Source organism: Cuculus canorus, chromosome 2, assembly GCF_017976375.1.
Source record: "Cuculus canorus isolate bCucCan1 chromosome 2, bCucCan1.pri, whole genome shotgun sequence".
Classification (NCBI taxonomy): domain Eukaryota; kingdom Metazoa; phylum Chordata; class Aves; order Cuculiformes; family Cuculidae; genus Cuculus; species Cuculus canorus.
The window spans coordinates 91,434,511-91,450,347 of NC_071402.1; the positions used below are offsets into that span (position 1 = coordinate 91,434,511).

At 37.0% G+C, this 15,837-nt stretch overlaps 1 protein-coding gene across 3 annotated transcripts in view; it reads right to left on the bottom strand.

The window, feature by feature from the left end:
* Positions 1–409: 409 nt before the first annotated feature.
* Positions 410–15,837, bottom strand: part of BLOC1S5 (biogenesis of lysosomal organelles complex 1 subunit 5) — a 19,403-nt gene continuing 3,975 nt past the window's right edge. Inside the window, exons 3-6 of one of the 3 annotated variants that reach the window (XM_054060086.1) lie at positions 15,300–15,429; positions 11,733–11,791; positions 8,067–8,142; positions 3,263–3,426 (exon numbers count right to left, since the gene is read on the bottom strand). In XM_054060086.1, the coding sequence (XP_053916061.1) occupies positions 3,398–3,426; positions 8,067–8,142; positions 11,733–11,791; positions 15,300–15,429 (294 nt within the window). In that variant the 3' untranslated portion in view covers positions 3,263–3,397. The other 2 variants (XM_054060083.1, XM_054060084.1) reach the window with 2 other exon arrangements.

A 15,837-nucleotide genomic window follows, 5' to 3' on the forward strand; every position in this document is an offset into this window, starting at 1 on the left:
AGCCTTGAGTCACGGAAAGCTTTTCAACTCGTGAGCGAACTATTAATGTACATGATTAAAACAATTGGTTCATTTTGCCATGCATTTGCTATATAACTACTGAAAAAAACCTCTCCAGTTTTGAGGAAAGATTTAAGAAGCCATAAATTAAAATATCAGAGAAGATGCAATGTTCCACCTGTAATGATGGAATTTTTCTATAAAAAGCATTACCTACTGTTAGCACAGAAAGAAGCAGAGAAAGAACAATCATCTTTCTCACTCCTTCCTCAGATTAAAAAAAATGTGATGTGCCTTAAATATAAAACATTCCAAAGAGAACAGCACATACGTTTATTTTTAAAACAAAGCAGTTAAAACGAAAAAAAAAAAAACCCTAAGTATTTCTTCAGTTCCTCAGTTTGTTATTACTCCTAAATACAGCAACAGCAGATTTCATATAGCTGTAAGATACCAGTTTCTTGCTATGTATTCATTAGAACAGAAATACTAAGAAAATATTCCAGTGATTACATGACATCCAAACCCACATTCAGTTTCAAAGAAGAACAGAAACCTACATTCCAGTGTAATAAACAGTGCTAATCATTCATATAACCTTTTGCTTAATTGTCTGGTACAAAGATGGATTGCATAACTCGCCTGCCATGCTAGAAGTTAACTTCAGCATCAAGGACCCAAGCTCCTACTGGAATCCAATGCAAACTTCTATCAAGTTTAACAGGGATTAAATAAATTCTCAAGATTTTTAAAACTATGAAATTCAGTCATGTAAATATAACAAGTATAAAGGTGAAACACTTCCTCATGCACCAATGACACAAACCCAACTTTTAAACTATTTGTTTTTCTATTTCTCCTAAGTGGTAGGGACTATTGAATAACAAGAATTTGACTTAATAAGAAATCATCACTGTGGAGCACTATTGTGTCCAGATAGATCATAGTCCCAACTTTCTGAAATAACACTGAAGACAGGAATCTCTTTTCTACAGATATCTTCTTGTTAAGCATTTGGACAGAAAAAAATAGGTTTTCCTGTAAATGTCAGTAAGTTGCTCTAATGACAATCAAGCATTTGCAAGCACTGCAAAGTCTACTGCACTTCATATAAAAAAGTGAAAGTTACTGAATAAAATAATTAATCAACAGATAGTTTACAGGTAGTCTCCACTACGAATAAGAGTGGGCCAAGAGGCAGACACAGACTATGAAGAAAAGGGTTGTCAAATGATCTTCAGCATAAAAATAACTGTATCATTCTCATTTTCAGTGTTAGTATTTAGTAGCTTTTAAAAGAATCAGGAACACACATCCTAGAAGATTTTGGAAATACTGCTTTATTTGCCAGTGAATATCCAACCGGTAACACTTGCATCTTTGCTTGAGAGCCTTCAAATTGATTGAATACTTAAATCTACAGCTTCAGTGCACAGCTAGTAGATAAATAAATCTTAACAAAAATTATCAGTGCAAAATTAAAAATGAATTCAGTATGCAGTTAAATGCATTTTTTAATAAAGGTATTTGGGCTTTTAGCACATATACATGAAATAATCTGGTAAGAGAGAAACTATTTTCAGTCTGCGCTCGAAACAACCGAAAGTATTCCACACCCAATTCTAAAGACAGGCAAGAACTAACTTTTCCTTTTTAGATGAAAGTCTCAGCTTAGTTACCACATGCATCACGGGTACCTAAGCTGAAAAACGTTACAGAGGTCACCCTCCATTCAAATAGTGGTTGTTCTAAAAGAGGCTTTCCTATTTTTCATGTGCAGGATACTTTTGAGACATCTACATTTTTTCCATCCACAACAGAGAATTAACAACATTCCAGCATGCCCCAGTGTCGGCAAGTCCTCTTTTCAGCCCAGATACATGATGATGATGATTGATGAAGCTGTTGGGCCTACAGTAGCAGGCAGAGCAGCTTGGCAGGAATTCAGTGTTATTGAAAGAAATCTCAAATACTTATTCCATCTCCTCTACTAACCTTAATCACACTATCAACATGCTGCCAGGAATGGAGCCTTGACACCAAGCCATAAACTTACACAAGCAACCATTGTTGGCATATTACTGCAGGTAAAGGGTAAATTCTGTTTATTTTTACCTGTTTCCATTCTATACCGGAGCCCAGTTAAATTATGGAAAGATATTTCCTGGAGTACTGGTTAGCTTGCAGTAAATTTCATTAAGGTACTGTGTCTCATTTTGCTTAGTTAATGAACTGATTAAGTGAACTTCTCCAGTTACACTGCTGTTAACTGCCAAGTTTTAAATAAAACAAAGCCATACAGGAGCTTCACATAAACCCTAAGAGTTACAGTTAGTAAGAAAGCATATCAGTACTACAGGCGTTTTACCACTAATCTGCCCATTTGTTATGCTGATAAAGGAACAAAAATCTTTCCCCAACTGCTTTGTAAAGTTCCAACAAGCTTATCCTAAGTAAACCAACAGCATGTCAAATATTTAAGGTAAATACTGTACTAGCTACAAAGCTAATACAAAGACTGATATGCTTCTCATGATTACTTTTGAGCTTGTTTTGGCTTTGCTTAGAACAGCAAAGCTTAATAAGACAGATCTGAGACATTTACAGAGAGAAAATGAATTATTTTCCAAGCTCCTGTTGCCATTTTGTTAGGAAAACCCATTTAAATTTCAACTCTATTTCGTAATTCTGAACATACAACCGAAAATTTGGAATTACAACTGGATTTAAAACTCTGTTGAGACCTTTCATTGCTGAAGCTTCGAAGTAAAGTGTTCTGTAAAACAAGTTGGTTTTCCTGAAATCTATGAAAGAAGTTACAGTACTCCAAGTGAATTCTCAGCTCTCTATGGCTGGAAGCTATTACACCTACTTTTTGGGAAAGGGCTGTGCCTGCACATTGGGATAGTTAACGTTAACATTAGTCTGTTTTCCAAAATGCTACAACAGTCTCTGCAGATGGGAGAGGAGTCCAGTTTGCAACTCCCTGAGCTGATGTAGACACACAATGTAATTTCCAGTTCCACCTTCCAACAAATGAAGAAATACTAGCATTCCACCTGCCCTGAACAAAACAAGCATAGTTAGGCACTTAAGTAGAAAGTATGCAAACTTGTTCTTCCCATACAAAACCAGCAGAGGAAATTCTTCTTTCTTATTTGTTTCGGCTTTCCAGAAGAATCTCAGTTTCAGTCAGAAACAACGGAGTATTGGCACAAACCCAACATTGGTAAAAAAAGGAAGGTCTTAAAAAGAAACATATTTTGCCAGTTCCTTCTCCATCTCAGAATACTGCTCTTTGAGGCGCTCCATAGCTTTTCTGTGCTCTTCATCCACCTCTGCTTGTTTGTTTTGTTGTTCTTTCATGAATTCCTCCCAGTGGGCCATGCGCTTCTCTTCACGAGCCATCAGCTTGTCCATCTGAAGCTGAGAAAGGGAAAATATAAAGTTTTAACAATCATTTCCAGATTAAAATTGAGGGCTTCATGAAATCTAGTGGGCTTTTACTTTAGCAGAGGAAAGTGAAACTAGCAAGAAAACATGTGAAAAAGTGAAACTGAAAAGAAAACATTTACTTGTATAAAATATAGTCAATCCAAAACAAATCGTAAAATATATACAGTACTATCAATGTTTATGATACTATTAATGTGACAGCATTAGGAAAAAGAGCTTTTCTATGCTACCGTCTGGTGAAAATTAATTAAATAAATAAATTGAAATTGAAAGGCATTTTAAAGTTACTAGCCCACCTACTTTGCTTCTGTTAGTTTCTAAAGATCATTGTTGCTGCATTATTTGCTCCTCTGACTACTGACAACGTTAGAAGAACTGTAAGCAGCTGATATATACCTGTATTATCTCACAAAGATTTTCTTTTAAAATAAACTTCTGATTTTGGGAACAAGGAATTCAGTGCTTTCAGCCCCTTAGTTATGAGGGGAAAAAAATAAATCAATGAACCGATAATGCTTTTTTTTCCTCACCCTTTTTTTTTTTTCTTCTTTTCTTGTGTTTACACAGAAAGAGGCTGTCTACCAACAGAGACAGACTCAGGGAGTCCACTGTTCTGAAAGTAACCAGAATAATTTAAATAAAATGCATCTAATTTTCAATGACATGGTCTTAAAGAACTGAGAACTTGCATGTAGTACAATAAGAACAGGCAGGTCTGTATTGTATATGATACAGGTTAAAAATGTACCGGAAGCATTACCACAGCTGACTTATAAGGCAAATACTAGGCCCACTGTATTTCACATTTATCAGTACTAGACATTATAGGGAGTTAGGTATGTCCATTTTTAAAATATATTACCAGAGCTTAAAGGATCTACTTCCAACAGTCTAAATAGCATTTGAGGTTTTATGTCAAATATGTGTAAATAGAATGCTTCTACATTTCACAGCGAATTACAAAAGTTAACAAAACACAAATTATAAGCCAACTCTTCAACCTATTGCTCCTCTTTTCTTCACATTTTTGACTCTTCCCTTGAACATGTCATTTGTCAAAACAAAAATATTTTTTATGTTTTTGAATAAGACTTTAAAACTAGAAAAAAGCCACATTTCTATTTTACCATAATGCTCATGTTCAGCATAGTTATTAGATACTAGTCATGATGAAAAGTCTCTAACAAAAAGGAAATAATGAAATACAGTATAACAAGATAGATATTCTGTTTTGAAATTGGCAGTTAAGTGTTCCTGCTTCAGCTAAGTAGCTCTCACTGTGATTAACATCTTCCTCTATAAATAAGTTATTTTCCTCCTCATACTTTCGTACTGCTTACTTTCTGGTAAGTCTAAATCCTTTCACTCTTATCATGGGCAGGTGAAGGGAAGCACTGTCCAGAAAGACAGATCACAGACACATCCAGTAGGCATGTCAGAATAAGATGCACTTGTGTGGATTGCTTGCATGCAGTATCAACAGTCTGGCCTCCTTATGGTACAAATGCTGAAGTCAAGTAAAGCTATGTAGTTGTTCTTAGATTTGCTCTGTCTTCTGACAAGACAGAGGATTCATCCTTCCCCCATCCCTTTTAATGTATCAGCAATGACTATTTTCTATGCAAAGTACTTCTGTGTAGGAATAAATACTATCATACATCAGGCATTTTTGTCAACGAAAGGCAATGGGAACCTATTTATGTAGTCTTCATCACACTGTGCATTGTTCAAGACCACATATCATGGGTTAAATACGCTATTTTTGCTATACAGCATTTTATATACATTGTAACAACATGCCAAGATGCCTTTTATTTACAGAAGATGCAATATCAGCTACTAACAAAATACAGCTGTATATATATCTAGTTTGACTGGTACACTACTTCATATTTGACAGGTTTTTAAACTGCCGGTGCATGACATACTTCCTGACAGCACCTACCCAAACCACACTACAACTAGACTAACCCATGCTCCTCGCAACATGAATTGTTTGTAAGGAACATGAAAACCATGTTGCTACTTACTACTTTCCAGTGCACTATTCCTACCCAAGGATATAAAATTATATACTCAGTAAAACATCATAAGACGTTTATAGAACAGACGATAGCTAAGTTTAGTTTATCAAAAATCTGTGGTCTAACCTCTTTCTCCTCCCCAAAAGTACCTTGGCTTCTCCAATCAGTCTCCAGCTTGTTCTGGCCCAGGAGAATTGACATTGCAAAATAAAGTGATACTAGCAGCCAGGCTGTGTACGTTGCCCAATTTATGCCTAAATAAACATTTAAATGGTTGAGTACTCAGAAGCAACTGCTGTGAGTGCTTTTTCTTTAAACATATAAAAGCAAGCAGCATTCTAGTGAAACTGTAAGATTTATGTTGGAAATAAAGTAACTCCAAGTAACACCTTTAAAAAAGTAAGAAGTTGCAGATATGAATAACCACTTTAGAAAACAAAAAAATAAAATTAGGCTATGCTACAGCAAGCAAGAAGTAATGACAATAAATACCAACAACAAGACACTGAGGACTTAGATACTGGTTTTACTCTGCCACTCTAGTAATGTTTTCAAAAAACCCACTGTAGCTTCAATGCACACTGCAGGCACCGAGGCTCTGCCTCCTAGATGACAAATTCAAGCCCAAGTATTTCCAGCAGCACCTCCAAATCACTAACATTGATGGCTGCTGAGTGGATATGTTTGTATATTCACTGTGTGAGGTGGTTATCATCTTGAAACCAATCTTCCTATTCCTACCAAACAAACAGCTGTGTGAACAATAAAAACAATCAAATATGAGTCTTAATGGATGCGTACCTCAGAGCACAGATCTTTCAACAAAAGCATATGTTGCACTGTAAACTTGCTTCTTATTAAAAGTTAAAGAATCCATGCAGGAGAGACCTATGAAAGCTATAGCTGTGATATAAGCTTCAATGGACACTTCCATCTCATTAGGCATCACAGAACAACATGAAAGAGAAATCTTGACTGAAGGCAGGTTCCTCCCATGCCCAACTGCAATACTCAAGCTGCAACAGACATCATCCCTAGAGCTGGGGTTCAAAAGACTTCCCTCATCCAAGTATTCTCTGCTGTCTCGTAATAGCTGCTGCCATGGCACAGGTTTTTGTTTAGCAGAACACCATAACAGCCTCTTGAGGACTCAGGCTCCCATGCAGGACATTGACACTTAGTGCTCCAACCACAAAAAGATTCAATTTCTCAGCACAGAAGTATGATGTTCACACTACAGCTCTGAGAGTATTCTTCAGGTTTGCCCTATATTTTGCTTTCTTACCACAATGCTCTCCATTCCTACCACATCCTCTTCATACCTACTGCTATCAAGTTTACTGCCTTCTTCAATTAAGCACAACACACAGAAGGAAAAAAATAATGAAATAAATGCACTGTGGAAAGAATACTGAACCCTAACTGTAGTTTTAGCACAGCTAAAAAGCACAGAGGTCCATACAGGCAAATGAATAATCTCTCTTTTTAAACAAGCTGTTGGTAGCCATGAAAAATCTTCAAAATACAAAAGTTTTTCAAGATGCATAGACACCTCGGCATTGACTTGTATTGGCTAAGTGAAAAGTCACTCTCAAAAAGCAAAGTTTCCAAAAGTCAACACAATTACATATACTAGTGAACTGTAGAGACAATCTTCAGTGTATTTTGTACTATCAATTCCTAATTTCCAGATTTATAGATCTGCAAAAAGTTTGTTTTCCAGAAAACAATACATGTAAAGGTTTAGAGCATGCTCGGTCAATTGATTTCCAGGGTGATTTCATAAAGGTGAGAAAAATTGCATCTTCACTTTAAGATACCAGAACTCAGTTTATTTTCCATCAAATTGTAATTCAGGAAACTTTACAATGCTGTATTACATTTTTCACTACTCAGTGCCTGACTACTTAAAATTCAAGAAATAACCTCAAACAATTTAAATATTAATACAAATTGGTGCTGCTATCTTAAGAGTCAGGATTCCTAGTTATGAAACATTAAATCAGCTCGTTTGAACTCACACTGAATAGAAAAGAGCATGTTAACACCATTTAAGAGAAACAATCTTTGAAATACATACATTCTCTTGCTAAATATGAACTGAAAATTGAAACATAAAGTTAAGGATCTAGGTATCTCCCACAGCTTGCTGACGCAAGTATGACAACAGTAAGGTGAATGACCAGTCTCTAGGGAACCTGTATCACCTCCGTGACACTGATAAACCGAAACTCTGATAAATATTTCGTAAGTTAAGAACAAGTTATCATGACATTTTTAATAATTTATACTCCAGCTTTTGCATGTTCTCAGAAATTTTGCATTCAGGAAAGGTTTAACAACATTCTGAGCAACCTCAAACATGTTACCATGTCTCAGTGGTTTAGGTTTAAAAAAAAAGTAAATTCACTCCTAATAGAATAAATACATTCTAATGAATTATTGGACTTCCAAAATCGTAATGCATACATAAGCTAAAAAAGCCAGTCATACGTAGAATAGTCCATGTTTTGAGATGTTAAGAGATGTATGATGAAATATATTTTTACTTAAAAAAAAAAATCTCATTTACATATCCCAACTCACAAGATGGTTTTGGTATTACAGAGCTGCAGAATGTTCCACGATCAAGCTCTATGATTTCCCCAACCTGATGTATTCCCTGGGCACACACAAACAGGAAAATCAGTACACTTTCATAAAGCAACTCTTCAGAGTACAGCCTAATTTTACTTCCTACCTTTTGTCATTTCAAGCATCTGCTAGAAAAAGTAAAAAAAAAAAAAAATGGTAAAATAACTATAGTCTAAACTTACAAGTGAAAAAAACAACCAACCAAACACAAAGAACACGAAATCTTTCTGGCACACTTAAATTAAGGCTGCCCCCTACGTCAGACTTAATTATGAATTAGAAAACAGCACCTAATAAGACTAATACAGCCACCTCAGAGAATATACAAAGTTCCACTGTCCTCCTCCTCCAGTCAAGAGGTGTAAATGAAATTGTTTCGGTATTTAATTGTATAAACATACCACTGCATGATAACAAGACAGAAGCCAACACTAGGACACCACATTCAGGCTTCAAACAACAGATTTTGTTCTTAGATAAAACCTCATGACCTTTGTAACATAGGAAAATTGCCATATGAACTAAAGGATACAGACAGATGTACCTGACCCAACAGGAAGCCTTAGGTAATTCATGATACTGTGTGGTATCAGTACAATATTTAGGCAGGAACAGAAAAGTTGAGTCTCAATAATCAGCTATAAATTGTAATGCTTTAAGCACTGGAAAATCCAGTGTCTCCTGCCATGCTGTAGATTTCTATTTGAACCAAAAGACTTTAACTGTCAGCAATAGGACATTATGCTTTAGGCTTCTATCTGTGTTACTGACTGGCACTTACTATCATCTACTGCACTTTTACCCCATCTAAAAAGATCTACAAGGTAGTACAGAGCTTCTCATGGCTGTTGATATGGCAAAACTTGGATAAATTTGTTTGTTTGTTTGTTTAATCAGAGAATTGTCTCCTCACCCCGAAACTCTTAGAGAACTCCAGCTCTATCCTCTAAAGTTTCCAGCTCCAGACCACACTGATACAGCTTTGTCTTGTCTCTGACTGCTGGTTATACATTCTTTCAGCAATTCCTCTTCTCCAAACAGCATTTCAGCCATTCTGCTAGAAGTTCTTTCAGTCACGCAAAAGAATATAATCTATAGCAAGCTGTTAAACTTCACTTTCCACATGTAACCTGAACACTTGTCCTCAATTTCTGTCGTTCAATATAACTTTATAAATACAAGGGCTTGGGAAACTCAGACTAAGTGTAAATCTGTTCTGTGCTTGTAACAGTGCCATTACTTTTATGAATAACTTTTTTTATAAGATACTTAGACCACTAAATTTGGAAGATTTTCAGCTTTCACGCTCATGTAAAAAGTTGAAAGCAGTTTTGAGTTAAAGCTTCCTAATTTGGTTTAGATATAAAACAAAGCTTGTCTAAATTACAAACATAGCTGCTGCCCTATTATTTCCTGTTCTGGGAATTCCCTTTGATGTGTTAGCAAATTTACATATTTTGGTAGTGACATCTTTCATATTCCTTTTATATCAACACCTAAGTCAAGAAATTAGTTTTTTTTGAAATCTAATTTGATTACAAAACCATTTTTTTTCACTCAATAGTGCATACCGCTTGAACTTGAAAGATGGTAAAGCTTTCTTGTGTATACAGTACTGACCCACATGAGCTGGCTGTATTTATTTCTATCTTTGTTTTATGGTCATTGATTATGCAAAAAAATCAACATTTGTAGAAACATCAAGTTTTTCAGTAAACTTTGTTTTTAATATTACTTGGGCCATTTTTGCTGCAATTAAAGAAAAAAAAAAAACCAAAATAAAAACCCCAAGCCCAAAATCGCACAGAATAAACCAAAACCCCCACCATGTGAGTTAGATACAGGCTTTAAGAAGTGTTACTGTACTGGTTTATGCAACAAGCAATCAAGAGGTAAGACCATAATGAGAAGCGTTATGTAGCTTCAAGTATACACCTGCACCCTTCCACATAAAAATATTTAAATTAACAAAATAAAAAGACAAAGAAACGTATGCAAAATTTCTTGAAGCCTTCTCTAGTTTTCCCCGCAAGCTTCGACTAATCCACAGCTTGAAACTACTAACTAAATATTACTGATGTGGATGGGAAGACTACTCAGCCAGACAAGGGATTCCATGAATGCTTGTTTCAATGACACTCCTGTAATCACCGATTACTTTACATCCTAAGTGAAAACGTGGTAGAGAACATAATTTCTCTTTTCTTATTTGGCTGATATGAAAGGCACTGCAGAAACAAAGATAAATAGTACAGCAAATAATCTTAAAATTCATTCTATTGAGCAGAAATTGAATTAATTTCACTGAGGGCAGAGGACATGACACTAGATCTTACGAAAAAAAAGTTTTTTCCCAGAATACATAATTTCAGAAAGAAAAGCAAAGAAAAAGTATTTCTCTTCAACTGGCTCCACTACTATGGCAATTTTCCTCTATAATTTAGAAAAAGGTACCCACCTACCTGTTACTACTCAAATTTAGAAAGCTTCAAGCCAAAAAGTCTTACTATACAAGCTTAAAAAAACGCTACAAATCCTGAAAAACTATTAGTATTTCTCCATTGCATATAAAAAAAAGATGAGTGGAAACATACGGCTAATATTTTTAAAATAATAGCTACAATTCTTACTAATTGACTGTTCATTTTATAAGGTATATATTTTTTAATTAAAGTTTAACTTCAAACAAACAGTAGCGGAACTATAAGAATTTCCTACTTAAGCTCTCTACCAATATCTACACTAGTGTTAGACACAAGCAAACTTTGTCAGGGTTCAGCAGAGTGCGGTTAGCACAGTACCAGTATTCAACTGCAACTGGACTGCCCATCTTCATCGATTACAAAAAGGAAAGAAAAACATGGCTATCAGCTTACATAAATCAATGTGCAGCCTGTTTTGCGTGATGGCCACAGAAATGTCTTCAGTTTTTCTAAACTAAATGATTATAAATAACATTTTTCAAGTAAAAAGATAACACAGGAAGACAATTATGAAGGAGTAATGGGAAAACATGACACTAATTTCTTGTATAATTTTCCAAATTTTAGATTCAGAGCACATGTATTCCAAATGAGCTAAGTGTAGCCAACTGAAAAGATTCCAATGATTCGCATGTTCCTATAATATAGCCCTTCATTAAACAACCCATCCACAAGCAAAAAAAAGCACTTCCTTTTCAACAAGCAATATATATAATATGGTAAATGTTCTCAGCTAACTAGGAAAGATTTACATTTCCATTCTGGTAGGTTAGTAGGTGTTTTTTGTTCCACAGAAAATGATTTTTTTTATATCTAAGCTTTCTCTGTATGTGACAAATATTATAGTATGAGCTAGGAGGGAAAATAAAGCAAAGGAAATAAAAAAAATAGTTTCCATACATCAGGAGATTGTAGGAAGAGCAAGTGGTCCATTAACTTTGCAGTCAAAAACATATATGCTGCTGAAGCATGTGTTTTATAAGTGCAGAAATCACCCCAAAAGAAGTTTTACTGCAAGTATATAAAGTACAGAAAAATACCCTTTTAGTTTTGCTACACTGAAAGCAAGTAGACTTGCTGTAGATGCACAAGACTCTTAGACCACACTATAAAAAGCTATGCATCCATTCTTTACCTTCCTCTCTTCATGCTCCTTCTCTTGGAGTCTACGGATCATATTGTTGGCAGCTTGCACTGAAATAACAAATTGCACTAGATCAGTCTGCTGTTCTAAATCAAAGAAACTCTACTGAAAGGGATTTAAAAGACATTTAAAAGGCTGCTGCAATCAAAGATTATATTCTACTGCGTCACTTAACTCTGCATGAAAAAAATTTGTCAGGACACGCCAAAAATGTTTTGCATTGATAACTGTATGTGGGCTGAACCAAGCTGAACTCTTGTACGTTCAAGAAGCCAAAAGAGAAAGGCAGCTACATCCTCTTGTGCCCATAGCTCCTTAGTGTTGCTGATGAGCTAGCATGCGCTATTCAGCGCCTCAGAAGACATCAAAAAACCTTTCAAGTCAGTAAGCAGAACCAAGTGACCAAGCTCTATGTTTTACATGGGGTCTTTTTTCTTATTTTTTTCCCCAACAAATGTAAAACGTGATTTAGTATAAAAAATTTAAATGGAGAACATCTTTATGATGGAGCCAGCCTCTTCTCTTGTGAGACTAAGCCTCGGAAAACTCGTCAATGGAATTAGGAATTGTATTCCTATGCAGATTTTTTCCTACCTTATTTAAGATTTAATTAATGCAGACTAAAATAAAATGATCTCCCCAAAGCAGTCATTTCTTCCACTAACACATACTAGCACTGAGAAATACCTTACTTATTATCATGTGCGTAAATCTGGTGACTTCTCAAACCAGAGGGGAGGCTTCTGCCTCCCTGTGGACTTCCAGTTAAAGAACAGCTTCACTGCCCCCTGTAGCTGACCAGGAGCTACAGTGGCAAGAGACAGCTCTAGTAGACTCCCTGTGGCAGTGGAAGGAGGCTCCCCACCAGTTGATCGCATTTGTCATCTAGGGAGGTGCTCTTCTATGTAGACACTAGCAGTACTCAAAGTGATCTGAGAAATTTCAGGAATGACTAAGGGGATCTGAGGAGAGCGGTCAGGCATGGGGGCTCCAGACAATGTTCTCCTGAACCCTTTTAGTGAGGGGGACTCAATAGATCTTCGGGGTTAACTGCTGGTTGCACAGTTGGTGTTGGCAGCAGATATTCAGTTTCTACCACCACTCTGAGCATCAACAGCTGCTTGGAAGAGATGGGACCCACCTGACTGAACAGCACAAAAGTACCTCTGCCAACAGGCTGGCCAACCTGATAGGGACAGCTTTAAACTACAAATTACACGTGATGGAGTGATTCCTGAAAAAAGAAAGTAAGGAAGTTTGGGATAGGGTAGGCAAAACAAGGATATGCGATGATGGTAACATAAAGAAAATAGCACCTTTTTCAAGGATCACCTCCTCCACGCTCAATAAAGGTCCATCCCAACAAGTAGGATATCAAACAAAGGTGGCAGGAGATCTGCATGGATGATCCAGGAGCTTCTAACTGAATTTGGACTTAAAAAGGAAGCGCATAGAAGGTGGAAGTAGAGGCAGGTGACCCAGGAGACATACAGACTTGCTGTCCAATTGTGCAGAGACAGGATTAGAAAAGTCAAAGCTGATTTGGAGTTGAACCTGTTGAGGGATGCAAAGGGCAACAAGAAAGGATTCAACAGCAAAAGAAAAAACAGGGAAAATGCAGGCCCTCTGTTGAATAGGTAAGGAGAACTGGTGACAAAGAACATAGAAAAGGCCAAAGCACTTAATGCCATCTTTGTCTTTACCATAAAGACCAGCTTTCAGGAATCCCAGGACCCTGAGATCAGAATAAAGTCTAGAGCAAAGATGACTTACTCTCAGTGGACTCAGTGGAGGAAAAGTAGGTTAGGGAGCACTTAAACAAACTGGAAATACGACTCCTTGCTGACTGACAGGTTGCATCCATGAGTGCTGAGGGAGCTGGCTGATGTCACTGTGAGGCCACTCTCTTTGAAAAGTCACTGCAACTGGGAAAGGTTCCTGGAGATTTGACTCCTACCTTCAAGAAGGGCAAGAAGGACAATAACTACTGGCCAGTCGACCCACCTCAGTCATGGGAAAGGTGATGGAAAAAGCCCTCCTGGAAGCTTTTCCAAAGTCATGAAGGAGGTGGTGACTGGTAGTAGTCAGCATAAATTTATGATTGGGAAACCATCCTTAACTGATCCAACAGTCTCCAGTGACTGGCTTTGCAGATGAGAGGAAAGCAGGCAATGTTGTCTACTTCAGCTTCAGTAAGGCTTTTGATGCTGTCTCCCGTAACATTGTCACAGACAAACTAACAAAGTATGGGTTAGGTAAGTGGACAGTGAGGTGGACTGAAAATTGGCTGAAAGCCAAGTCTAGAGTCTGTGATGCACAAAGTCAAGTTAGAGGCAACTCACTAGTAGTTTACCCCATCGGTCAGCACTGCAGCTGACACCGATTAAGGTCTCAGTCAGTGATCCAGATGCTGCAGCAGAGTGCACCCTCAGCAAGTCTGCAGATGATACAAAACCAGAAGTGGCTGACAGATTATACAGTTGTGGTGCCATTCAGAGGAACCTTGAGCAAGTAGAGAACTGTACTGAGAGGAATCTTATGAAGTTCAACAGAGGGGAACAGCAAGTCCTGCATGTTCGAAGAAATAAACCCAGGCAGCAATAAATATTGAGGACCAACAATACAGCCTTGTGGCAAAAAAAAAAAAAAAAAAGGCAGCCAACAGCATCTGGGGATGCACTTGGAAAACCACTGCCAACAGGTCAAAGGAGGTGACCCCTCCTCTCAGCTCAGTGCTGGTGAGGCTGCATCTGTGGTAATGTGTCTGTGTCTGGGCTCCCCATGAAATGAAAGAGATGGACTTACTGAAGCAAGTCCATTATATGGCCACAAAGATGATTAAGGGACTAGAGTATTGCTCATATGAGGAGAGGCTGATAGCTCAGACTGTTCAGCCTGGAGAAAATAAGGCCCGGGGTGGGGATGTCATCAATGTGAATAAATATCTGATTGAAGGGAATGAAGATTAGGGAGTCAGACTCTTCTCTATAGTGCTCACTGACAGCACTATACTAAAACACGTGAGATTCCATCCGAACAGAAGAAAACAATATTTTCCAGTGAGTGTGGCCAAACACTGGCATAGGTTGCCCAGAGAAGTTGTTGAGTCTCCACCTGTAGAGATATTCAAAACTCAACTGCAAACAGCCCTGGGCAAATGGCTCTAGCCACCCTTGTTTGCACAGCGAGGTTGGACAATGTAACCTTCAGAGATCCCTTTCCACCTTGACCATTCTGTGATTCCACTACTGATGATCTATTGAGCAGCTGACCCTCAGAAAGTCATGGAGTAACACCCTGCACTTCATTTAGAAGGTATTAAAACACATGCCTTATTAGCATGACTAAATTTTAAGTTTCAAATACTTTCCTGCCATTGTTTTCTATGTACAGCATCATTTGCTACTCTGCCACATGCCATTTGAATAAGCTGCAGGAAAATAAATGCTTACACAATATATTATACATAAAATATAACAAAGCCCACACTGGCATGTTTAAACTGCATAAATTTTGCAGCTACAGTTATACAGCCACAATAACAAGCGATGTGCTTACATCTCTTGAATGCTTCATTCAAATTGTCATGCATTGCTTGCTCACACTTAGGAAGAACGTGTTCATTTGTTTCAAAGATTGTGTTCTTTAGATTTTCAAGTACTCGTAGTTCTCGAAGGCCACGTTTTTCCTGCCAGAAGAATTGAAAGACAGTGAGTGGCTAACAAGGAATTCCACTTTCTAAAATTAGATGGCTACTCAGTTCCTAAACTAAGAGCTTTATCTCAAAGACTATACTGTTGTCTATTAAAGTGTTGCTGCATTTATTTAGTACAACTGATAAAACAGTTTTGTGGAAAAAAGAGAGTAATGCTCCATTCTTTACACTAAACCACAGGAATATCTTGAATGACACTTTCTGGCCCTTGTGAGAAAAGTTAGTATTTTCTAATAAAAACATTGTATGGAAAAATTTACTGTTTTATATAGATAATTTACAAGCATATCAAAAACAACAGAGAGAAACAGCACTTGAAAGCATCGAATTTTTAGAACCTTTATAATTTTTAAACAGAAAAACAATATAGCAGTGATTTTC